Source organism: Phalacrocorax carbo, chromosome 24 (assembly GCF_963921805.1).
Source record: "Phalacrocorax carbo chromosome 24, bPhaCar2.1, whole genome shotgun sequence".
Classification (NCBI taxonomy): Eukaryota; Metazoa; Chordata; class Aves; order Suliformes; family Phalacrocoracidae; genus Phalacrocorax; species Phalacrocorax carbo.
In genome coordinates this window covers 2,414,214-2,440,480 of record NC_087536.1, presented here as the reverse complement: position 1 = coordinate 2,440,480, position 26,267 = coordinate 2,414,214, and the positions used below count along the sequence as shown (strand labels likewise).

Genomic DNA, 26,267 nt, shown 5'->3' with positions numbered 1-26,267 from the left:
TGACGAGGCGCTCTGCCCCATCACCCAGAGCTAACGTTAGGTGAGGAAGGGGCGAAGCAGGACCAGAGCCACTATTGACCCCCGGGAGACACCGCTACGTCCTGGCCTTGCGCTAGGCTTGCTGCCACCGAGCGGCACCCTCTGGGCCCGGCCGTTCAGCCCCTTTCAGTCCCGCCCGCTGTCGGCTCATCCAGCCCACTTCCATTCGAGTGGCTCCAACGCCGTGTTTAGAAAGAAGAGACTGCAAGACGGGCACACGCAAGCACACAGCTTTCAAAATCCCACGCCACAAACCTCCCACGCTGGCTATTTCCGCCAATTGCCCCAAAGCCTCCAGAGAAGAAAACACCCCGTAAGCTCACGCCTGCAAGGCCAATGACTGTTTTTAATGCCGGATTTGGCTTTGCTGCCCATTGCCTCCCAGCGAGCGCTGTTTTTTGCAAGGCGATCCCAAAAGCTGAACGCAGGCTAGAGCTCTTCCTCGAGGGACCTGTGGGCAGGCGTGCCAGCCGGCAGAGCCGTCCAGCTCTCTGGAAGCTCTCTTTGAGTCCTTCCTGGCCAGAGGCAGATCTGGGAGGAGAGACAGGGTGGGCTGCCGGCACCCTTTGTGCAGCTTGGTCCCTGCTGGGGGCAGTCTCGCTGCTTCCTGGATTATTCTTCCTCCTCTTCGGCATTGCGGGAGTCAGATGCTGCGCTCCTCCCGCATCCAGGGTCACAATCTGCCCCCGCCACCGCTGCAGCGCCCCGAGTGCCTGTCCCACCTGCATCTCTCGACTGCTGAGACCCTCCTCCTCCTGCCCCTCTCCCTCTCCCTGCCCCTGCTAAGGGCTCCTAGTCCATGGTGACCACAAACAGGCTGTGGGGATCACAGGCGTGCCGTGGGGATCTGCTCCCCACTCCGCGCTCCGCTGAGTTTGCTCCCAAGCAGCCCTGGCTGCGGGAGCCCCCTTGGAGCCGGCGTTGGAGGGCCTCGGGAGCTGCATCGCCTCTTGGGGCTCCGGCACAACGCGGAGGACTTGTTCTCTCCCTCTTCCTCTTGCGTGCTGAGCGGCGGCGCCCCGTGTGCTCCACAGGGGGGCTGTGGATATCATTGCCCCGCTGACAGCATCTTCTCTGCTCCCTCTGCTTTGGCAGGCTCTGCTCCTGAGCAGCACTGGCTGCAGGAGCTGACTGGCAGCTGCTCTTGGAGGGCCCTGGAGCTGCGCCGTGCCTGGGAGCGCAGTCAACACTCGCAGGGCTAGTTCTCTTCCTCCTCCCTGCTGAGTGCTCGTAGTCCGTGGGGTCCACGACCCAGCTGCGGAGATCCCTGCCCCACTGCGGCGATCTGCTCCGGGGCCTCTCCCTGCCACCCTTCCTCTGGGAAGAAGGGCTCGCTCCACGCTCCTCCTCCTCGCTGCCCTCCTGCATGGTGTGCAGCAGAGAGTCCAAGTGTTGAGATACGAAGAATTTTATAAGTAAAATCAATCAGTAATAATCATAATAATAATTATATATAGAAAAAGGAAATAAAGCAGAAGGGGAAATGTTAAAAATAAGCCAAACCAACATCAAGTAAAGTAACCATCCAGCAAACACCCCCTGCCCCCAAGGCACCATTGCCTCCCTCCTAGCCCGGCCCCCCAACTTGATATCCTGGCATTTCATCATATGATACAGAATATCCACAGGGTAACTCAGGTCAGCTCCCCCAGCAATGCCCCCCCCCAGCATCCCACGCCCCCTGCAGAACATGAGAAGCTGGAAACATCCTTGACCTGTACAAGCACCACCTGGCAACACTTAGCACCAAATTCACAATTACTTAGCAACAACCAAAACATCAGTGTGCCATCAACATCAGTCTTATACTAAATCCAAACCACAGCACGCCAGCTACAGTGAGGAAAACAAACTCCATCCCAGCCAAAACCATGACAATATCCACGCCTGATTCCATACCATTTACATCATGCTCAGGTCCCACACTATCCAGTACAGCCTCATTCACCACCCCCTACTCCTTCCCATCCTTTGATATAATTCACAGATAACATTCCCCTAGTCTATGGACTACCCCTGTAAAATGTCTGTAAAATATCCACAAGTGTCCACAAAATGCCTATTCAGTTCATTTAGTCCGTGACTTCAGGCTCCATCTATCGTATCAGTCTTTCAGGGCAGGAGAGATGGTGTGTGTGGTGTTGGATTGTTGCATGCCGAAGTCAGTTCTTGTTCCATCACTGCTGCACTTGGCTTGGTTCAATCAAAGTTCATTCTCCACGAACTGGAAGATTCCTACCGTGATACCATTGATATGGCATATAGCAACCACAGAAGAGATGACATACAACATTATATAGCAATTAGCACCCTACCATTCAGTTCATTGGCTGTTTTCACCCAAAATCAAATCCCCTTGAGGCACATATCGGATTTCTCCATCCTTGCGCATCACCCACCAAGTGCACCCAGGTCCTCGAGCAAAAGCAATCCCATGAATGGGTTTGCCTTTACCCAAGACAGGAATAACCCAGACTGTTTTCCCCAGGATACTTTTCACATGCACTACAGGGACTCTGTCCCCTTCCACAGTACGTAAGGGTTCTGCCTGGGCAAGGCCAGCTCTATTGGCAGATCCCCCAGTGCTGACTAACCAGGTGGCTTTTGCTAAATGTGTATCCCAGTGTTTGAACGTCCCACCCCGCCATTGCTCTCTGTAGTCTTTAACAGCCCAGTGAATCGTTCGATTTTCCCAGAGGCTGGTGCGTGACAGGGGGTGTGATATACCCACTCAATGCCGCGCTCTTTGGCCCAGGTGTCTATAGGGTTGTTTCAGAAATTAGTCCTGTTGTCTGACTCCATTCTCTCTGGGGTGCCATGTCGCCATAGGACTTGTTTTTCCAGGCCCAGGATAGTGTGTCGGGCAGTGGCGTGGGGCACGGGGTATGCTTCCAGCCAGCGGGTGCTTCCACCATGGTGAGCACATGGCGCTTGCCTGGGCAGGTCCGTAGGAGTGTGATATAATCAATCTGCCAGACCTGGAACCTTCTATCTTTTAGCTTTTAAGGTATCAGTTTGACTTTTTCCTCACACAGATGCACCAACCTTGAGCTTAGAGGAAGTGGTCCTTGAATACTGTCCAGCTCTTTTGGACCCCCCTGCCTTCTAGAGCCCTAACCCATGGGATTCCTCCAAACAGGTCTTTGAAGAGGCCAAAAGTTAGCACTCCTAAAGTCCAAGGTTGTAATCCTGCTTGTTGCCCTGCTTCTACCACACAGGATTCTGAACTCCACCATCTCACGGTCACTGCAGCCAAGGCTACCCTCAACCCTCACAGCCTTGACTAGACCTTCTGTTTGTTAGTATAAGGTCCAGCAGCACATCTTGCCTTGTTGGCTCCTCCAGCACCTGTGTCAAAAAGTTATCCTCAATGCTCTGCAGGAGCCTCCTGGATGGTGTGTGCCTCGCCATCTTGCTTTTCAGGCAAATATCACGGGGGTTGAAGTCACCCACGAGAACCAGGGCCTGCAATTGTGAGGGTACTTCTAGCTGGCTGTAGAAGGACTCATTGACTTCTTTCTCATCAGGTGGCCTATAGCGAACACCCATAACAGCGTCACCCATATTTCCCTGCCCTTGGATTTTTTCCCCATAAGCTCTCAACTCATTCTTCCTCCACCCTCTGGGCACAGCTTGATAAATTCCAGTTGCTCCTTCACATAAAGAGCAGCTCCCCCACCTCGTCTTGCTGGCCTGTCTTTCCTGAAAAGCCTGTGACTGCAATGAGATCATGGCCCTGTGACTGCACGCAGAGCTCCAGTCCCTCCTGTTTATTCCCCGTGCTGTGTGAGGACCCACTGTGGCCATGCACACCCTTGAGGTGGCTGGTCTCCTGCTTGTCATCTTGTGAGGCAGAAAAGGCACCTTTGTCACTGCTCTGGCTGGCCTGGCTTATTCCTCTGTTGGATGCAATGGCATTAGCACTGCCACCTTGGACCCCACCAGCCGAGTTCTTCAGCCTGTCTCTTTCCTCCAGTAAGAAGTACTGCTTTGTGGATTTAGGATGGCTTTTGTTTTGCTTGGTTGTTCCCATTAGGACGCATTTTCTTTGAACTCCTGGTCTTGTACTGGCACGTTCTCTGGCCACTCAGGGAGCAGGAGAGCAGAGCCTTCCAGTGAGTCAGCTGCTACACCGGAGACACTGATCTTCCTCCCTAGCAATTCGCTCCTCGTTGGTCTGTAGACAGGACTTTATTGTTACTTTTTTTTTTTTTTTTTTTAGGATAGATGTACCTATCTCTCTACAAGCAGCAAATTATTGATCCTTGCAAGAGGAATTTGCCTCTTCCCTTTTTGAAGTCAAAGGCCTTGTAGAGAGAAGGACCATATTCAGTCACCCAAGATGTATGAGGAGCACCAGAGGTGCACCAATCTCTGCCCCGGAAGCAATTTTTAGTAACTGACTGCAATTATATATAGGCTTCCTTATTTTTGTACTTTCCATACAGTGTAGTGCTCCACTCCCCTTTGCCACAATTGCTGCTCCCAGTCAGTGACAAATAAAATGGGGGGGGTGGGGGAGAAAAACCAACCACCCCAGAAAATTCTGGGGGAAGCTATGCTGTGTTTGGGTTTCTGTGCTCCCCTCACTCCTGCACTGAGCCACTCCTTCACGATCCCTTAGCAAGGGCCCCTGCGCCACCGGCCCCATTCCAAATCCCTGATCCTGTCCTGGGAACAAGGACCAAAGCTGGGAAGGGATTTGTTTCTTTGCACTGACAGTCCCTCTACAGCCGGGAGGGCGAGGGAGGGCAACGTAGGACCAGGACACCCACAGATCACGGGAACGAGTCGTTAATGTCTGCAAAAAATGATTCTCAAGATGAGTTTTGTGCAAGCTCTTGCTCCGTATCCCACGTGCCCGTCGCACTGCAGGGTGGCGGTTCCCCAGCAGCCAGGGCACATGTGCGCGGGGGTGTGCGGGCCAGGGCTGCGTCTGCACGCAGCAACGGCTTGTCCAGGTGAGCAGGGGCGGTGGGTGGCCCCGGGAGCCAGCGGGGTGCAAGGGCAGAGCAGGACCTGGTCCTGAACAGGAGGCGCTGAGCCCTCAGAACAACGCAGGAGCCCTGGGGTGGCTCAACCCAGCACCAAAGCTGGCATTACCGAAAAGCTGGGTATTTTAAAACATATAGAAAGAATGAATACAGTGTACCTCTTACACTTGACCACAAAAGAAACAGAATGCGGACCTGGTATTTACAGATCAGTCATTTAAAAAAAAAAACCAACCCACAAACAAATAAGACACTACAAAAACCACGCGTCCTACAATGCGTGCTCAGAATCTGACAGGAAAGTTCGTAAGATGTCATTCACACAAACTCCCCCTGTCCCATTTGGCTCAGTTTTCACCCAGGAAAATAAAAAGTCTAACATTTCTTAACCACGGAATGGCTACTGTCTGCAGGTGCAGAACAGAAATTAAAAAAACATATGGGATAACTAGTTTTGGCCTACACAATTTCTGATGATCTTTTCAGATATGCATAGGAGTATACTAAGGCCATATATATATATATAAAATATATAGATATATAATATATAAAGAGGTCTCAGGTTTCTGAGTTATCTGGCAGTGCCTCGCTGTCGGTCGTCTTCTCTGGCGATGTGTACAAAAAGTTACAGAAGATGTAGAGCGGGAAGGTCAGGAGGCTTCTGTCCAAATTCATCACTATCTGCTCCTGTAAAGCAAACACAGTGGACATTTGAGCATTTGCGTAGCAAGTGAGGCCATTACAGGGAAGTACATCAAAAAGCACCGAAACTGGTACTAACAGTCCTTCTATACATTTTAATTAACATGTATTCAAAAAGCAGAGATAAAAAACCTCAAGACAGTAATTCACCTTCACCTTCAGCAGGTGTTTTGTAATATTAACACTGACAAGCTATTCTGAAATTGCTTACAGCCCTTGCCCCAGGGCTGCCGACCCTTCTGCATCAGAGGAAACAGAACCGTGAGAAACGGCTGAGCAAACTTTACCTTCAAGCACATTGGAGATAAAGAGGGATTTTCTGCATTTGCAGGGAGAAAGTCTCTATGTACCCACCACATACATATCACTGCTGATTAGCACTTAAGACACTTGATGATCAAGTCTTTCACATTCCTTACTGAATTCTGCTGTCACAGAGGGTGGAAATGGGCACATTCTCTTAATAAACTCCACTCCTCTCTGAGGCTTTTGGGTCTTTGTTTAACAGAGCAATGAATACCACCCTTGAACAACAGGCAGGGATTCTTTTAACTCTTCAGCTTACAACGCAACAGAGTCTTCAAACAAGCTCCAAGTTTGCCTCTAAATGAGCAGGAGCCTGATGGACATACTATTCAGATGGGTAATCTCACCAGTGCTGGAAGTCTGGGAAGGCAAGCAGTCTCCAAACATACCTGGTCCTTCTGAAAGGTTAGAATCTGATATCCTGTTGTTCTACTGAAAGTAACTTTCCCGCTGCTATCAAAAGAGGTTACACGTAACCTAGGGACACAACAACAGTTAAATTAGTTTCCCATAACGTAGTTTTTCCGGCACAAAGAGTTTGTCCCAAGGAGACAGAATGGCATTTTCAAACATAACTAACCTGGTGGCAACAAAATTTAATGCAAGGGATGAGTTAAACTTGGATCCAAAAGAATGGATCCATCAGATGGAAAGACTTAGTTACAGTAGGAGATCTTAGCACACGCCACAGGCTCTGCCTCCTTGGTGATTATTTACCTGAAGGCTATGTTTCTCCGAGGCTGCAGACTGACTGATCCACTGCACGGCTGATCCAGCGTATTCCGCTTGAAAATGATGTAACCATTTGTATAAGTGACAAGAAGGTCAAAGCCAAAGTTGAACCCAGTCCACCGCCAGCAGTACTGAAGAGCACAAGTTAAAAAACACAGAAACAAACCAGCCCCTCTGAGCACTGGCCACAACACAAATGAGAAGTGCCGCTTCTCCAACAGCTCAAACTTGGGACCGGGATCCTCGGCTACAGAGATGTCTGGTGGATTCAAGGATCCTTGCCAACACCTCTTTGAGACATAAGACGCCCTGGTAGGCAACCACTCACTGTAGCGGCCAGCCTTTGCAGGCAGACGAGTACACGAGACAAGCTTCGCGTCAGCTGCCTTCCAAACATACGGAAATACATTTCACACAAGCGGATCTAAAATAGTTCTGCATCCTGGTACCTGCTGCTGTATGTCTGAGCAGCACTTAACTACACACCCCATTCGTGCTTAAAGTGCTCCTCGGAGTACAACAGCCTCATGTTAAGTGACTTCAGTGGGGAAGAAAATATTCATGTCTCCTGTGCTCTCACAGGACCTGCTACCTAAAGACACACAGACGTACACGGAACACAGCGGGGTTCTGGCTGTGGCTGTTACACAGTTTATCTGGAAAGCTTCCTTTTCCAGTTAAAAAGAAAGGGACATCAGTGATCAGAGCTTTATTTTAACTGAATGTATTTTACACGTCTCCGATGATAAGTCATGGCTACATTCCCTCCTTTCATGCAACAGAGGTTTTTCCAAACACGGGCTTGCTTGCAGTGCCAGAGCACAATTAAGTCACTAACTCCTTATTCATCTCAACGACAGCAAGCCTTTTCATCCTTCTAGGGAGAATAAAATAATTTCTTTAACGTAGCATCTCCGTTACCTCTTTTTGATGCAGTTTGACAATTAAGACCAACGTGTTTTGAAAATACCTAGCACGTCTAAGATGTGTCAGCTGCGCACAGACGTAGCCACGTGCCGTACTTACATGGCCACCCTCTGCAAGTTTTCGACCACACCTCATGCTGTTTCCTTCCAGTTCCTCTTTATTTATTTCCTGAGGCCTACAAAAAAAAAAAGGGCATCTTTAAGGATACTTAAACAGCTTTGTACGGTACTTTAACGTGGAAGAGCTGAACAGACCCCAGTAAACCGGTCTGAGCACACAGCTGACCCTTCTCTGTGCCCAGGTTAGACTAGATGACCTGCCAGTCCCCCTTCCAACCCGAATCATCCCGTGAACATCCGACTACTCTACAAAACTGCAATATAAGCCTCGGTAGGTAGGACTTTTACCAGAGAACCTTTTCAGGTATGGATATAATAGCCGTTGCAATGACATGCATTCCCCAATCCTCCTAAAAGAACCAAGTCCATTTTAAACACGGTAGTCCCGACTTACTAGGCACAAACATCAACGAGTGCTGCTGCTGAGGAACAGCTGCAGGACTCTGCAAAATAGCAGCGCTATGAAGCGGCACCCAGAGCGACACTCAAAGATTTCTCAAGCGGCTGGAAAAAAGTTTACCCCCAGCGACCACCAAGTGCCACGAGCTCTTGGTTCTGGCATCCTACACCAATATGAACTTGTTTCACCCAACAGTTTCCACTGCCGCTTCGGCACATAGAGAAACCTTGCAGAGCCGGCATGAGTAAAATCAGGCCCAGTTTTCCAGAGGTATGTTACTCACTTAACTTTAGACACGATGACATCGTTAACCAAATAAGCAACCATTGCCAGAAAGTCTTCAAGTTACACTGAGGACAAACGCTTGAAGTGAGTAGCATAAATCGCAATGAAAGGCAACCCCCACCACCACCCCCACGTTAAATTATGAACCCGCACTACCAAACAACACACTTCAAGCTCCACAAGCAAGAAGAAACGCTGCACCTCTTCTCTTCCTACTGTACAAACACCGCAAGAGCTTGTGGCTATGCCTTTTACGAACAAGCTCGGTCTGTGGTCTTTTTGCCCCGTTTCTGTAAAAACCAGTCCTGGACGCTTAAGTATTTTATGATTAAGTTAAGCAAACACGCTAATCATGCTAACCAAACTCATCCAAGAACCTCCCACATGCTTTCTACACACCTTCTAGCTGAACTGCTTACGTAGCTGACCCAAATTCAGTAATGGTGATAAAAGGTTCATTTCTGTTTAATTAGTGACAACTTTCACAAACATTAGTACATAATGTCAGAGAGACGGTAACATTCCCCCCTCGCAATTCCTCGAGCAGCCTCAGAAGATGCAAAACTTCCAGCTGTAACCGCTTACGCTGGCCTACCACGTGCTTAGCGAACAGTCAAGTTATCCTATTTCCTTCTTAAACACCACCAAAGAGACCATTAGAATAGAAACGACTCCAGTCATGGACTTGAAAGATCTCTCTCGCATCTGCCACAGAACACATGTTTAATTAAAAAAAGCAGCGATCCACTTTAGCACAACAAGTAAACCTTGAGCAGCTACAGTTCAAAGTCACAAACTCCAGTATTACACTAAAAAATTCCCAAATTCTGGAGTGAGGAAAATGTTTAGTCCTTTTAAATGCAAACTACATAAACAAGGAGAGAAACATTTTCTCCTCCTCTCTGAAGTTATCAAAAGAGCAAACCACATCACATGTTTCAAAGCAATGTAATTTCCATGCTGGCAGCCCTAGAATAAGCGGGTGCAATTACGCTCTGCTCCAGGTGGGATATGAAAATAGAGCCTTACTTCAGCTCACTGGGAGTCAGACCTCACATTTCACTCGGCTTGACTGAGTTTGCATCCTTATCTCTAAGGAAAAAACGTGTTAAGATACTGATACAGGCAGTAAGTGCGAGAGGAAGGGCAGCAGATCTGGATCAAAGGATGGTCTTATAAAACCCTAATTCTTTTCTTTCAGCTACCGGTTGGTCCAACATCCAAAATATTTGCTTTAATACAAAGGAACAGTTTCATGTCTTCCCTTCTAAGACATGACTTACGGACCACAGGCATCTCACTGCAGGGTGGCAGTACGGCTTGCCAGTAGAAGACAGAGAAGTGGTCTCAGGATTTCAAACATCATCTCAGAGATTGCGTGCTGTGGACTAGCGACAGAACAATTGAACTGCACACGACTCCAGGGAAGCCCTCCGTGCACGCATGTGCGTGCACCCCCCATCTCCCTCCCACATGACTCCAGAGAACACCCTGTTCAGAGACAATCAGGCCATTATTGACTACAAAACAAACAGCAACCTGGATGCCACTTTGAACCATTAAGCTTGTAAACTACCAAAGTTAGAAGCAAAAACATATTGAGAAGAAACACTACATCTCACCCACTAATAAGTGGGCCATTGCCATCAGCGAAAGACCTTGGCAATAAATGCCATAATAAGAGATTCGGGCGGATGTCTACTGTTCAGTAAACTTTCTCTGCCTCAGATTTTTCACTTCTAGCTGTGTTTAAAAAAAAAAAAATCCCATACTAAAGAAAACTAGACAAGCAAGAAAAACATGGAAAAATACTCTGCTCCTTCCAAGAGTCACTGAAAGCATCTGCCCTGGAGTTGAACATGCAAGTTGCTCATTTTAAAAGCTGGTATGACCCCCATCATCTGCACTTCAGTTTTGTATGAGAGCTTGCTTTTTCAGAAGCAGGTGTATCTAACGGCTGACAGTTAAAACACTCTCCCTGCATTACAGTGAGTTACCAAAAGACATCAAAAATAAGCAAATACCAAGGCTTATCTTGAATAAGAACTCGGATGACTATGTTAATACTTGCTTTCATGCTAATTGTGGGTCCCATATGAGCTAGATGGTAATGCGCACTGTACATTCGCCTACTGTTAGATACATCCATGACTGCATTACAAGAAAAGTCTTCCCAAGCAAACAACAGTCCCAGAAACAAGCTATGACCACCCGACATTAATCTTTAGGAGCTGAAATGACGACATTCATAATGACGTACTTTACCTCTTCCGTTTTCTGGAGCACTGCTATTGACAGAGAGAACCGCTTCTTAAAGATCCTCTTAAGGCCAAAGTCAGAGTTTTGGGCATTTTTAACACTCTTACATAACACCAAAAGGAAGCGATTAAGGAAATATTTCCTATATAATACACAATTAAGCCACGGAAGCCACTGCCACGGGGTGTTGGGGCTAAAGCGTAAGCTGTTTCAAGACAGAGCTATGAGTACTTAAGAATAGGTCTATTGGTGGTTGGTCGTTCACTAACGATCCAGTCAAAACCTCCGGGTGGAAAATCCTGAACCACTCGCTGCCACAGAAGTACATCAAGAGAACACTCACTCTTCACTTCAAAAGGCAGGTGGGAGATCTGTAACTCTACCGCTGAACGCTGCCACAGACTGCACGGCCTTTGGTTCAAGTCAGGCTCAATGCAATGTGGCAAAACCAAGCAGAAGGGAACAGTTTGTGGTCACGCGCATACATGTCACATCTGTTAAATCACCATGCCTCGCTGCCCAAGCCACCACTGACGATCCTTGTGAGGCACAGGCTGAAGAAACCCAACTACACGTTATGCGCACAGACGCCAGTCAGGGTGTTCCACTAAGCACAGCTACCTGTACATCTCTGAAAGGGCACAGAAACATAGCAGTCGTCATGGCATTTCCTCAAGGGCGGTGCAGTGCTGTGGTGGTGCAGCCCCCCCACCCCTCTGAGATCCCAGGGTGAGCCCTATTGTGTTGTTATCTTGGTCACAACGACCTGGGCCTCAGGCAATCTCTGACCACACCTGGGCCATCTGCCCCCTGACCTGCGTACCAGAATTGTGGCCAGAATGTAAAATATTGACCAAAGCCAATCATCTCAATCCTATAAATAGTGATCCAAGACGGAGACCTTTTGAGCTCTCCTGCACCGCAGCCGGCCACGTGACCCTGTATCTCCTGTGGGCTGGGACGCCTCTCAGGGTAGGTTTTGCAAGGATGGAGGGATCTTCTGTTGACGTTTTTGCGAGGACTCAAAGGCCTGATTTTGCGAGGTTCACCGGCCGTGCGCTGATGAATATCAGCACATAAATGTGAGTAATTCATGAAACTCACAAAAAGATAATTTTTACTCACAGGTTAACCTCGGGGGGTATGTTTGTGTGCAGTGTGAATATATATATTATCCCTATTCACATAAACCATTGACCAAGCCTGAGACTAAGATTGGACCTAGCCGCGCCTAGGCTCCTCACTGAAAGGAGTTTAGAAAGCAAGGGCATCTCTTCTGAACCTTGTGACTCAATGGGAGGGTCCTGCTTATCCCCTGCATCCACGATCCCTCTGTGAACCATTCTAACTTGAGCATAACTGAATTTTCCTTTGTGCACTTCTTCTAGGCAAGTAATGGAGTGACCCTTCCCATTCTCCAATGTTTAACTAAGTCACTATATTGAATTCAAAAAATTCCACCACATTGCTGTTTTCAATTGGCTGATGCTGTTAAGAACCATACAACCTGGAACTCCAAAAGTTAATCTTGTCAGAATGTATATGAGAGGAAATTTTCTAGTTTAAGAAAGAGAGAAAGGAAAGCCTGTAATATACCTACCCAATATCATTGCCTTGTTCTGCTCTGAGCACGGCAAGCCACTGCTGTTTGTAAACAGAGGACAGCCATTCTAAAATTGAAAAACAACAAGAACAAAAAAATAAGCTTGGTGTCGCCTTTGGAGCCGGGAATGGGGGTGTTCATAGGCACTTGAAATATAGAAATAAAATCACATTGCAATAATAAGGTTACACTTATTAACTGGACGGCCTGTGCAAACCCACCACCTGATAACGCGCGTGTGTGATTCAGCTCCAGGCCGCAGGTACAGAAGAGGCAGTTCAGATAAAAATCAACTGCTAACACTGAGTAACTCAGGACTATTTTCATCTTATCAAGCATCCACGGTTGCCAGAAGTGATGCAACTCAACATGTTTTCTCAGTGCGCTAAGTTCTGTTCAGCCAAGGAGCTGGGTAACAAGCTCTTAGGAGAAGATGCCACTCTCTGAATCCCCAACAGAATTCTACACAAGTTAAACAAGAGGAAAACAGAATCAAAAGATAAAGGAAACAGTGCCTTATCACAGGTATGGTAAAAACAAACAGAACAGAAGCTGTCCCCTACTAGCAATAAACATAAGCCATGTCTTCCTCTGAGAACACCAGGAAGATGGTACGGAGAGCTACCGAGGTGATCAGGGGGCTGGAGCATCTCCCTTGTGAGGAAAGGCTGACACACTTGTGCTGGTTCAGCCTGGAGAAGAGAAGACTGAGGGGGGATTTCATAAATACCTATAAGTATTTAAAGGGCGGGTGTCAGGATGATGGGACTAGGCTCTTTTCAATAGTGCCCAACGCCAGGCCAAGGGGCCACGGGCACAAGCTGGAACACGGGAAGTTCCACCTGAACATGAGGACAAACCCCTTCCCTGTGCGGGTGCCAGAGCAGGGGCACAGGCTGCCCAGGGAGGCTGTGGGGTCCCTTCCCTGGAGACATTCATCCCCCGCCTGGACGCGGTCCTGTGCCCCCCCTGCTCTGGGGGTGCCTGCTCAAGCAGGGGTGGGACGGGGTGAGCTCCAGAGGGCTCTTCCAACCCCCACCACTCTGTGATTCTGTGAAGATTCTGTCAGCTGTATTAATTTAACAGCTGCAACCAAGAGATACAGCAGAACAAAACCTAACAGCTGCTAAGGCAGTTATGCAGAAGGGATCAGAAGCAGCCAAAAGCCCAGCACGTAAGTTCTTTTCAGTCAAGCTAATGAACAGCGGCAAGTCCGCAAGGTCTCAGATGAGAACAAACTCTAGGGAGGAATGGACTGGGATGGCAGGAGCGGCGAGAACCACCGTTAGCAGGAAAACAAAACAGGTTGGTTGCTGCTGAGGGTGACAGAAGGGTGAGATCACAGTGCTGAGATCGCCTTCAGAGTCCCAGATTCAAAACATAAAACCAGCCCTTGCCCTACTGACTCCCGAGTTAAGATTCAGGCTGCGATAGGACCAAAATGGGAATTCACCAGAGCGCAACAGAAAGCATTACAATGATTTAAGGAAAAGTGCACAGGTGAGGAACAGAGAATGGATGTGCTAGGAGGAAAAAAACAAAAACACAATCAGGAGACAGAGCATCTTCGCTATTTTTGTATATGAACCTATGTCATACACCATATTTCAACTGTAGTTCACCTGTTAATCTGTAAAGGTTAAGAGGAAAAATACTGCTCAGGAAGTGTTACACCATTTCTTTCAACTCTTCAACATGGTCGCCTTCTTTATACCTCCCTGAGAACTATTTCATCTAGAATAATCTAAAAGGCTTACACCACAATACAAACTGCCCAGCAATTTCCATGTTTCAAGGCTCTCTTGGGTACGATGCAATCACCTCAGACACTGGATGCTGGCAGCATCAGTTCAAAAGGGCACCACCAATATTTATCCAAGCCTCCTTTTAAAGGACGAGCAAAAGTTCCTGATCTTAACACAGCTTTTGGCTACACACCACCACCAACAGATTACAAGGGCCATCCAGTATTAACCTCTTCACTTACACTTCATTACACCTGTAGAGGTCTCCACATCACGCTGCTCTTCCCTCCCTGCTCTCCCAGTTCCCTTGGAATTCAAGTTTGGGGTTTTTTTCCTTTTTTTTAAATTCATTATCAGTGGTAGAGCACATTCTTTTTCAATAAGCACAGGCAAACCAGCCTCAAAGTTGCAATTAATCTCGTAACAATGTAAGAACATTCTTCCTCTGACGTATGTAGGCAGAAGGCTGCTGGGTTTGAGCACAGACACAAAATCTGTCCGCTGAAGAACACTAAGAAAAGGCTGCCCGTCGCAGTTCTGGTAAGCGATAACAAACAGCAACGTTAAGAGAAGGAAACCAAGCGCAGTACTGGCAAATGTCTGGTTTGCAACATCTTATTCACATGCTGACACAGCCACTTGACATGAAAATAATCCATAGTTCTCCTCTGTCATCTTTCAATTAAGGATCTAAAGGGTCACTCACCCACAGTTACCTTATTTTTTAATACAGAATGAAGATGCCTTTGCACTATGATTACCATCCGCACCAATGTTAATCGCCAGATGGATTATACTGACTTTATACATCACTTAAGCATCTGAAATACCACCCATCCACGATCGGATCTGTTCTTCTAGGATTTATGCATAGTATAAACTGTTATCACTTGCTCGAGGTCAAACCCTGCCCCATCTACCGGTCATAACCGACCAAACCATTCACCCAAGCTCCACCTCAGCTCGACGCAGCGGTCTACGACACACTGCCTCCACCTGCTGTTCGAAGGACACTTTCAAATAGACGTTGTGAGCACAGGATAACCGAGTTCCTTCGTATTTGACTTTGCCAGATCTAGTGAGGAAGACAGTCTCTTCTCCGTCTATGAAGGTATTAATCGAAGCCAGAAGCGAGAGCAGGGAAAGCCAGTGCATTTCAGCAGTGGTAACGGTTCACTTTCACTCAAGAGAGGGACAGATTTCTAGGGAGGGAAGGACCCTACTCCCTCCCCACAGCTACCCCCTATCAGAAAGTCCTAATTCAGCTTCTGATAGCGGCATTCTTTGAACATTTCAAAGTGTGAGAAAGAGGTGCTCAGCGTTATTGAGACATTCAGCTACAAAAAGCTGAATTCAGCTACAAAAAAACCCATTATTTCTAGCAGAGACAGGATACGGCAGCACAAGGAAGGCAAACTAAAGTAACACTCACTACATCACCTTAATGGCAAGGCAAGTGTTTTAAAAGCATCTAACAGTTTGACCAGGCTAGCAGGCTTCAAGAAAAATATCCCGACAAGTCTCCTCTGATATTGGACCATTATTGTGTTGACATCTATGGCAGCATGAAGGAAAAGCCAATGTGAGATGGAAAAAAAAAAATTAATTTTAGAGGAAGGCAGCGGTGTAACTCAAGGACAGGTTAAAGAGTTATGTATGGCAAGAGCCCAAAGCGACCCCGAAGGCTACAGACAGATGGCAAGAACACAGTTGTCAAGAAGTTGCAAATAAGAGTGATGAACAGATCAATAAAAGCAGTCTTAATTCACATTTGGCAATTACATTGCTAAACAGACATCGCAGGGACATGGACGGATGGATAGTTGTGCTGGGGACAGATATAGAAAAAAGAATCAATGCTGTGTACATGAGAGCTAGGGAAAAAAACTGTCAGAGAGTCAAGATGCAAAATTCAATGCTAAGATTCAACTACAATAAGGAAAGACCGAACAGAGTGAAATATGGAGCTAGGACACCAGGAGCCAGATCCAGAGGCAGAGCAGGGGAAGTCCAAACACTGTTACAATGAGCACAACTCACTCTGGGGAGGGGAAAAATAAATAATAAAATATTAAATAAAAACAAAAAGGAAAAAGGAGGAGGGGCAGGTGTTTCACATGATAAAAGATATGAACGATGGTGGAAAAACACTTTCAAGTGAGAGCCCAACGGGGTTACTCATCTCCAGTTTCACTCATCTCTCAGCAGCCAAGTTTACACAGCTTCCAAGCAAAGAACAAAGCAAAGATGAGAATGCGGCTTCTTATCTTTCAGTGATACTGTAACATTAATAGCAGTGATCTATAACACATTAAATGGCATTTCACTCTATGGGCTTCAAAAAAGCACCAGGACCTAGAAGGAGGATGTATGCAAAATGCAAATAAAAGGACAAGAGCAGAATACGTCATTATCCCATCTCCTCCAAAAACACCCGAAATACCTGTCAGTAAATAATGCTTGTCTTTGAGGAGGGGAGACGAGTTCACAGCACCTTGTGCTTTTGGTTTTCATTTTCAGGTATTACTCCAAATCCCAGCAAAAACTACCCAGCTCTTTGTACAAAGATAATGGCTACAAAACAGTTGAGTCGCAGCAAATTTTGCTCTCTCAGCAGTTTTTTTGCATGCCTGGGACTCAGGGGTCATTTAAACACAGATAACCTACCATGTACTGATTATAAAGTATTTTGATAAACTGACTGATCAACAAACGCTTAACACACCTACGTGTCTGTCTTTTAAGACTTTCATGCATGTAAATTTAATGTTCAACTTCTGCTGAATCTTCAGCCGCAATTCAGACATTGGAGATAAACACGCAAGTGATAAGACCAGCAAATACACCTCGATCTTCCCAATGACTCTATCACAGGCCAGGCTAGGAAAGGCACACAGAACTCGATCAGCTGAGTACTCGCTCACCTGAGGGCATTAGGGAATCTCTCTCAATAATTCTGGCTGACGCCAAGTCACTGATGATATACTGTAATCTCAAGTGTGTGAACACCGACAGGAACGCATTCCCCTGTTCCGATTCCAGGAAGGCAACGTCATCCTCAAAATCTGCAAGACGGAGCACTGGTATTACAAGTTGGTTTTCTAAATATTTTCCAGAGCCTATTTGTATTTGACATTGAGGTTTACTTTATTAAGCACAGAAAGTTTTTATGGACAAGCAAACCATCTTTTGGAGCTAAACCCAAGAAATTACTTACACTCAAACCCTTTTGGCAGAACTGTTAGACCAAACTTTTCCTCTTTGGAAACACACACGTGCCTTCTAGCGAGAAGGCAACAAAAGCTTATCCTAACTGAACAACAGCAGAAGCAACGAAGCAAAACTAGCGACCATGTCTGCTCACTTGAAACATGTGGACAAAACAGTGAAAAGGCTATCGGTGCTGAGACCCTGATCCCGGGGACTGCTGGCAGAGGCCAGCCTTCCCAGAGAGAAGAGGAGAAAGTTGGGAAGTGGAGGAAGACTATCGTATTTTACTTCTGACCAGCCTCTTCCACAACCCAAGGCCATGCCAATTAATCCTACCTCTCCTGCGCCTGGCAAACCACGCATCAGCTTCGGTTAAGAGTTGTTTCAAAGACCCATTCCAAGTAGGCACTAGCTGGAGGAACATCCACTAGGGAAAATAAACAAACTCTAGGGAGTTAATTGAAGAAGTCTTCAAAACAGTAATACATGCGTTATTAACAGCGCTTTTTCATAATGCATTAATTCCTACAAAGATTCTGATACTCTCTTAGATGCTTCCAGGAAATACCAAAGAGGTTAAAATTCTCATTGTGCTACAAATCAGCTACTACGCTGGAGTTCAACTTCATAAAGCCCCAGCCCAACCCTTCGCCAAGTACCTTTTTGAGAGCGGTGTACACATCCATTTCCACTTGCACTACAAGTAGGTCAGAAGAACTAATCAGCTGTTTCATGAGGTTTATGCTGAAAAAAGACAAGTCATCAAAGAATTCTGCGAGACATACAGACAAAACCAAGAAAGCAAGCTAGGTAACAAGCAACCGTCGATAGCCTAGAAAGTCGTGTTGAGCGAGCTGCACGCTTTGGAAGAAACTGTACTTCACCACTGACAGTTAACTGACGCCTGAATACCTGAGGTCTTTGAAGAGCGCCACACTCTGGTGAGGCATCAGGTTATTCAAGAGCCATTCCAGGCACCTAGATTAAAAGCAAGGAATTAGTACCTTCCTTTTTTTCTTACATATCTCGACATTCAAGCACAGTTGCTCAGGCTCACAAAGCCTGGTTATGTACCGCGTGATTCTGAAATACTGCTTTAACGTGCCCAAGACATGAATGCATAAAAGTATGAAGGGGAGTTCTTTCAAAAACATGAACTTTACCATAACACTTTCCAAAATTTTCTGTAACTCTTAAAGTTGCATTTAGTGTCTCTCAGGGAAGAGTGAAAGCTATATTCCTAGTGCTGTTAATGCCACAAAAAGCCCTGAGAACACACTAATTCTCAGCAGAAGGAAGCAGCTAGCACTAACCTCAGCATTCTGCTCCAAAATGTCTAATTACCCCTCCTAATTAAGATAAACTCAAGCTCAAGTACTGAATATTAAAGCAGCTTTGAGATAAAAGAGTCAATGATGGCAAGTATTGTTTCACTGTCACGCTGAAGACCAAATATATTGTCTTTACTAGTGTACGTTAGTAATTAATTCATTCACAGCACAGGCTGATCAATCGACCAGAATCTACACCAAATTTAAGGTAACTGGTTATAGTAGAAACCTGAAAACTAAACAGAACAAGCAGAGCCCAAGCCAGATACCTTTAAAAAAAAAATTAAAAACCAAACAACAAAAAAACCACCAACCTAACTGGACATTATCTCACCATTCATAAATTCACACTTCTAATTAGCAATGTACAAAGCAGCTCAGAGAAAGTAATTCTTACTTTTTCTTCACAGAGTCTAACCCATATGTTGCCGCTGAATTGTAATAACCACACACAGTTTCTGCATTAATGGTTTCCTTCATTGTTTCACCACATTGCTGGATTAAGTCATCCTGCGGGGAAGAAAAAAACCCACAAATATTCAAAGTTTTTATTTCCTAACTGAGGTTTCAAAGATTGTGCAGTTCATACAAGTTTTCATGCCTGAACAATTACCAGAGTCACACGTGCTACAGTGACCTCTGCTACTCTATCCAGAACACACAAACCAATCAATGTTCCTCAGAAAAACAGCTTTTTCTTAAGGATATATCACGTGAAAGAAAAGCTTAATGAATACTGTCAGGGTAGAACAAAGGAGCTGTTAAAACTTATTTTAGCCTACTTCTAGATATAATGCTCAAAATGGTGCTTAACATTACAACTGAATCTAAGCCATGCTATTTTGAAATAGAACCACTGTGTTACGTTTGGGGCTTTTTCCCACTTTGTACGAAAAGATTATTTATTTCTCCAGGTGAAACAATACGTGTGCGTGACTATGTTACGAACAGTTACCTTTAGCTGAAAAGAAAGCATAAAAATATTGCACATTTATTACTTACAAGCTGCAGCATGCAGGCTGCTGCTAAAAGGGCAACTACTCGACTGGGTTTTATTAATACATCATCTCTGTACAGCGAGCCAAAAGCCACCTGTAGAGCTGAAAAGAGTACAAGTGTCAAACTAAGACAGGACATACGAGCTCGGATAACTAAAAGAATCCTTAAATATAACCAAACCACTGCAACTCACACATTCTCTTCACTCCTGCTTGCTCAGGATAAAAAACTGGTATTTACCACCTCAAGCACACGCACATAAACAGAATACACAAAACATGGCAGTCACCGATGAAATACAGCCCCTTGCACCATTTAAACAAGATATTCATCTTAAAACAGCCACCAAGGCACGCCACGGGGCCACGTGCAGGACAGTAAAACTAGGTAAAAAGAAGAGAAATCTCATGCTCCTCCTCTGCAACTCATCACTAGTGTAACATTGAGATACTGCTGTGATGCTACAAATTTCTCTGTAATTCTTCTGAAAAACAAAACTCACAGTTCACTCCACGGTGCTTGGAACCATAGCAAAGCTTTCTGCCAACTCACATCGGTCCCCCGCGAGCCCCCCCCTCGGCAGCTTTTCAAGACCAGACAGATGAAGATGTGATCCACACTCCAACATTCGGATCTCCACAACAGTTGCACATATTGATCCCAAGAGCCCCAATGCCAAAACAACAGTACAAGCAGTTGCTTTCCAGCTGTGCTTCCCAGCTCAGAGGTACAAAAGTTAATTCAACTCTACTGGTGACCCGAGTTAAGCTCAGAACTGAATGAGCACAGAACTCATTCTTTCAAGTTTCTTATTTACTCGTTTGAAAATTATCCTTAAAAAATTTTTTTTTTCCAGTTAATTTTCTGTCAGGTTCAGCTTGAACGCTGAAGGTAGGAGTTATGTTAAAATAAAAGGTTCCCACTTACCTTCTGTATCAATGTTTGGGTCAGGAATCTCCAACTCTATGATGTTCATGCTAGATTCTTTCCAAGCTCCACTGAACATACTGGAAAAGTAGCCTGACTACATGAGGGAAGAGGAGAGAAAAAGAACCCAAGTAAGACACTTAATGCAAATTAAAGCTCTCAAAAGCAGCACACGGAACAAAAAAAAATCATTCATATTTACCTTCATGCAGAACAAAATTTATGAAGGGAACTTTTCATAATGCAAACCACTCTGACCTACTCAAGAAAGGACTAACTGTAGTTGCTCTATTTCTGAAAGGGAAAATGCGTCTAGGACGTTTGGACTACGTGTCTGCAATCAGAGTGAAGAAAGAGCTTTCAAGGGCCACAAAAGCCACACAAACTCTTTTCCTACAAACCACACCACCAATGGGGATATAACCAGTCCAAGAATTAAGTCCTTAATGTTACCGGTGGACAACAAATCCTCCAGGCATCGCGGAATGCCTGTTCAGCTACTGGGGGGCTGGAGGGAAGAAAAGCATGCAAGACATACAAATTAATGTACAAGGTTGTAAGTCTCATACCAAGGCCACATGCACATACACCACTTATGGAAATATACCTTTTCTTATAAAGTGTAAGGCATATAAAACTAGAATTTGATAGGTTTCCGTCCAAATGAAGTGAAATATACTGCTCTACTAGGATTCATGATTTTCCTTCTCAGCAGCAGATGTGCCCATTATGAGGTGCTATCACTCACTGAAGTTTACCTGAGAGATCAAAAAAATAAAGTCTATTTGTACAGCACCGTATGCCCTGACCTCTTAACTCAGCATTTCAACTCAGGGCAGCACATAACATGAAATCCAATTCTGATTTTATTTCATTACATAAATATTTCCATACCTTTGGCATATCCCCTAACTACGATGACATACAATACGCTACTCTAAAACCAGGACCTCAGTCATCTTGCCGATCCTCAGGAGGCTACCTTAGCTTTGCCATGTAGGCCAACTCCTCAGTTTCAGGAGAATTTATCATTTTAGTAACCAGTATCAGAGAAAATGAAACCCTCCATTTCTCAGACCTGCCACTCACAGGTAGAGCAGCACCTTGCTGTCATTTATCAAACTAAATGCAGTAGCTTGAGAGACTAGGGAAACAGAAACATACATCCTGAGAGAGGATGCTCAACAAGGCAGAGGAGTCGTGATTTCATTGACAGCGAGCTATTTTTAACACCCACAAATATTTTACCTTGAGAAACACCACTCCAACGACAGAGCATAAATTGAAATAGAAACCTGACTTAGGAGAACAGTTAACTTCACCACAAAACTTCATCTCACAAGAACATCGCTTGTACAATGACACCTCTACAGACCAAAACTGCAATTTTCAGAGTCTGTTCAAAAGCATCCACAGAAGCTATTTAATATTCAATTTTAGTCGTGCACCCACACTAAGTTTGAAGGGCTAGCTTCACGAACTTGAGACGGAGCAGCAGCACAATCACATCCACGATTAAAAGCATTGTCGCCAACAACAGCCTAAGGACAAACCACCAAAGTGCCCACCCTGTTTATGCTGCACAACGTTAAGTCTGACTGTCCAACCCACTTATACCCTGCCTCAGTTTTACAAAGTTAAAAGCAAGCAGACAATTAAAGCTGTGTCTCCCAGCTGTCCCCCTGGTCAAACACAACCACTGCTCTATCCAGAGGTGGCTGCCTATGATCAACCTTGGGCTATATGCAAGTGACTTTTCTGCCTGCGTTTTACACGCTTCAAAAGGTTCTGATGCACGCAAAAGGCTTTTTCCTACAAGAAAGCAATGAAACAGGACCTAGACAGGCTGGAGAGCTGTACCCAGGGGAACCTCATGGAATTCAGCAAGAGCAAGCGCAAGGTCCTGCCCCTGGGGAGAAACAACCCCCCGCACCAGCACAGGCTGGGGGGGACCTGCTGGAGAGCGGCTCTGCTGAGAAGGCCCTGGCAGTGCTGTGGGGCAGCGAGGTGACCCTGAGCCAGCATCGTGCCCTTGGGGCCACGAAGGCCAACAGTGTCCTGGGCTGCATTCAAAGGAGCATGGCCAGGGCAAGGAGGTTATTGTCCCCCTCTGCTCTGCCCCAGTGAGGCCACATCTGGAGTGCTGCATCCAGATCTGGGCCCCTAGTTTAAGAAGGACAGGGAACTGCTTGAGCAAGTCCAGAGGAGAGCTACCAAGGAGCTGGAACATCTCCCTTGTGAGGAAAGGCTGACACACTTGTGCTGGTTCAGCCTGGAGAAGAGAAGACTGAGGGGGGATCTCATCAATGCTTATAAATATCTAAAGGGTGGGTGTCACAATGATGGGACTAGGCTCTTTTCAGTGGTGCCCAATGACAGGCCAAGGGGCAACAGGCACAAGTTGGAACATGGGAGGTTCCACCTGAACATGAGGACAAACCCCTTCCCAGTGCGGGTGCCAGAGCAGGGGCACAGGCTGCCCAGAGAGGCTGTGGGGTCCCTTCCCTGGAGACATTCACCCCCCGCCTGGACGCGGTCCTGTGCCCCCTGCTCTGGGTGTGCCTGCTCAAGCAGGGGTTTGGATGGGATGACCTCCAGAAGTCCCTTCCAACCCCTATCGTCCTGTGATTCTGTGAAATTTCCCTTGCTGTGGCCAATGCAAGCAATTGCTGTACCTATACTGGAAACATGGCTTTAACACTACAACAACAAAAATCAAGAATTCACTTCTACCATCCCTTCTTACACCAGAGGAGCTGCATTCAACCTGCTGAGCATCTCCCAGTGCCATCTTCACCTCGTAACACATAAAACCATTTTGTGTTTCACTACAGCTAACACAGAAGCGCACACATTTTCAGGTGTAGTACCTGATGTTACTTTCTCTTCTCGCTTCAAATACATTGCTTTCCAGGTTAGACTCCCACGTTAAAGGTAACGGCACAACTGAATGAAACGTTTCAAGACAAAGCCATGGTTTCTCCCCACTTCTGTCACAGGAAAAGTAATAAAAGAGAACAGACAGTAAAGATAACAGCACTCTTCACTCCCAAAGCGCAAGACGTCTTACAAAGAATTTCACCCTAACACGAGCCCAAAATAAAACGCTTGTAAGAAACAGCATCTTTTTTGTAGGTACGCACTAGGATTTATTCTTTTCAGAGCTTCTGTGCGAGGAAGCAGCAAGGAAGCCTTCATCCTTGGATGCACAACAAATACAGAGACCCAGCACCAGCAACTTCCCTTCAGTTCCCTACCCTTGAGTCCCAATGAACACTAAAGTTGGACTGGGTCAGCAAGTGCTGTACAGATCCACTCCGGAAGCGCTTTCCTTGCTCTGCAATAATATTAACATCGCAGGAGACTCTCAGCCATTTCTTTAGCAAACAAGAACCTGTCCTCCGGACACCAAAAGACAGTTTTCAGGACTGTTTTCACAAAGGATGGGCCAAGGTTAAGATGATGAGATTAAAACAAAATTAAGTTGCAAGGGACAGAAACAAAGAAACTTTTCAAACACGAAGCTACAGCTACGCTTCCTAACATTACTATCAAAGGCACAAGGCATGTTGTGTAACTGCTTGCATCCACAGCGAGAGTGATAAGTCAGAAATGTAAGGGGAAGAAAAGGAAAGAAAAAAGTCTTGAGTCACACTTACCATTTACCAGACATTCTTTCATCACAAATACAGTTTCTCTTGCGAGGAAGAAAGGAGCCGCTTACCTGGCACAAATAGATCTTATGCAAGTTCCACTCCTCTCCCAGAGCACAAATTTTGACATCGCTGTTCTCCCCATTCACAAACAGAGTCTGATAAATATACTTAGAAGTGCTTTTCAGCTGTTTCCTATGCAAAAAGACAGAGACACACTCCTTCAAATTTGTCTGTTACAGAGGCAGCACCAGGTACCGGAAAGGGCTTTTTTCCTCCCCGTGAGGGACCAGCCTCCCCCCCCCGCCGTTGCTCACCTCCCCTCTCTTGTTCACTGCAGCAGCTGCTGCTGGGACCTTTCCGAAGCAGACAAGAAACTCCCCCCTGGCCCCGGCCCCCCACCAACCTCACAGCGGCAGCCCTTCCCCTCCGCCCCTCCCTTTCCCGCACAAGACCCCGAAGATCGGGCTCGGCCCTCGAGCGCCCCGGGCCCTTCCCGCACAGCCCCTCACTCGCCCCCGGCCTCGCCGGGCCCCTCCGCCCCTCACGGCCCCTCCTGCCCGCCGCGCCACCTCAGGGCCAGCGCGACCGCCGCCAGCCCCGCAGCCCCTTCCCGCCACCCGCCCCTGACAGAGCCGCGTCCGCGGCCCGGAGCCCCCTCGGAGGCGGCCACCGCCGCGCTTCCCCTTGACGGCCCGGCCGCCGCCGCCCCCTCAGGAGGCCGCCCGGAGCGGTCGGATCGTCCCAATGACTCCAGCGCAGGCCAGGCCGGGAAGGGCGCACAAGAACCCGATCGGCTGAGTACTTGTTCACCTCAGGGCATTAGGGGATCGTGAGTTTGTGCTTAAAACAGACAAGTCATCAAAGAATTCTGTGAGACATACAGACAAAACCAAGAAAGCAAGCTAGGTAACAAGCAACCGTCGATAGCCTAGAAAGTCGTGTTGAGCGAGCTGCACGCTTTGGAAGAAACTGTACTTCACCACTGACAGTTAACTGACGCCTGAATACCTGAGGTCTTTGAAGAGCGCCACACTCTGGTGAGGCATCAGGTTATTCAAGAGCCATTCCAGGCACCTAGATTAAAAGCAAGGAATTAGTACCTTCCTTTTTTTCTTACATATCTCGACATTCAAGCACAGTTGCTCAGGCTCACAAAGCCTGGTTATGTACCGCGTGATTCTGAAATACTGCTTTAACGTGCCCAAGACATGAATGCATAGAAGTATGAAGGGGAGTTCTTTCAAAAACATGAACTTTACCATAACACTTTCCAAAATTTTCTGTAACTCTTAAAGTTGCATTTAGTGTCTCTCAGGGAAGAGTGAAAGCTATATTCCTAGTACTGTTAATGCCACAAAAAGCCCTGAGAACACACTAATTCTCAGCAGAAGGAAGCAGCTAGCACTAACCTCAGCATTCTGCTCCAAAATGTCTAATTACCCCTCCTAATTAAGATAAACTCAAGCTCAAGTACTGAATATTAAAGCAGCTTTGAGATAAAAGAGTCAATGATGGCAAGTATTGTTTCACTGTCACGCTGAAGACCAAATATATTGTCTTTACTAGTGTACGTTAGTAATTAATTCATTCACAGCACAGGCCGATCAATCGACCGGAATCTACACCAAATTTAAGGTAACTGGTTATAGTAGAAACCCAAAAACTAGACAGAACAAGCAGAGCCCAAGCCAGATACATTTAGAAAAAAAAAAAAACAAAAAACAAAAACCAAACCAAAGAAACCACAAACAGAAAACCACCAACCTAACCTGGGCATTATCTCACTGCTTATAAATCCACACTTTTAATTAGAAAGGAATTCTTACCGTTTCTTCCCAGAGCCTAACCTGTATGTCCCCTGCTGAATTGTAATAACCACACACAGTTTCCTCATTGTTTCATCACATTACTGGATTAAGCCATCCTGTGGGGAGTTAAAAACCCACAAATAACTCAAGTAAGACACTTAATTCAAATTAAAACTCTCAAAAGCAGCACACGGAACAAGAAAAATCATTCCTATTTACCTTCAT

The 26,267-nt window shown here is 46.2% G+C and overlaps 1 protein-coding gene across 1 annotated transcript; it reads right to left on the bottom strand.

The window, feature by feature from the left end:
* Positions 1–5,229: 5,229 nt before the first annotated feature.
* Positions 5,230–26,267, bottom strand: LOC135317011 (germ cell-less protein-like 1). The gene is made up of 14 exons (XM_064472524.1): positions 26,262–26,267; positions 24,303–24,464; positions 20,579–20,675; positions 19,655–19,752; positions 19,050–19,162; positions 18,234–18,299; positions 17,981–18,065; positions 17,658–17,748; positions 17,036–17,176; positions 12,364–12,433; positions 7,800–7,875; positions 6,759–6,904; positions 6,431–6,518; positions 5,230–5,720 (listed from the first exon to the last, which is right to left on the bottom strand). Exons 1-14 carry the CDS (start codon positions 26,265–26,267, stop codon positions 5,592–5,594), a joined length of 1,368 nt encoding a protein of 455 aa, XP_064328594.1. The 3' UTR covers positions 5,230–5,591.

Coding starts and splice junctions, on each gene's coding strand:
- LOC135317011 (XM_064472524.1), bottom strand. Junction 19,163..19,654: donor CAGCCTGCATGCTGCAGCTT/GTAAGTAATAAA, acceptor TCTTCCCCGCAG/GATGACTTAATCCAGCAATG. Junction 17,749..17,980: donor TGTACACCGCTCTCAAAAAG/GTACTTGGCGAA, acceptor TATTTTCCCTAG/TGGATGTTCCTCCAGCTAGT.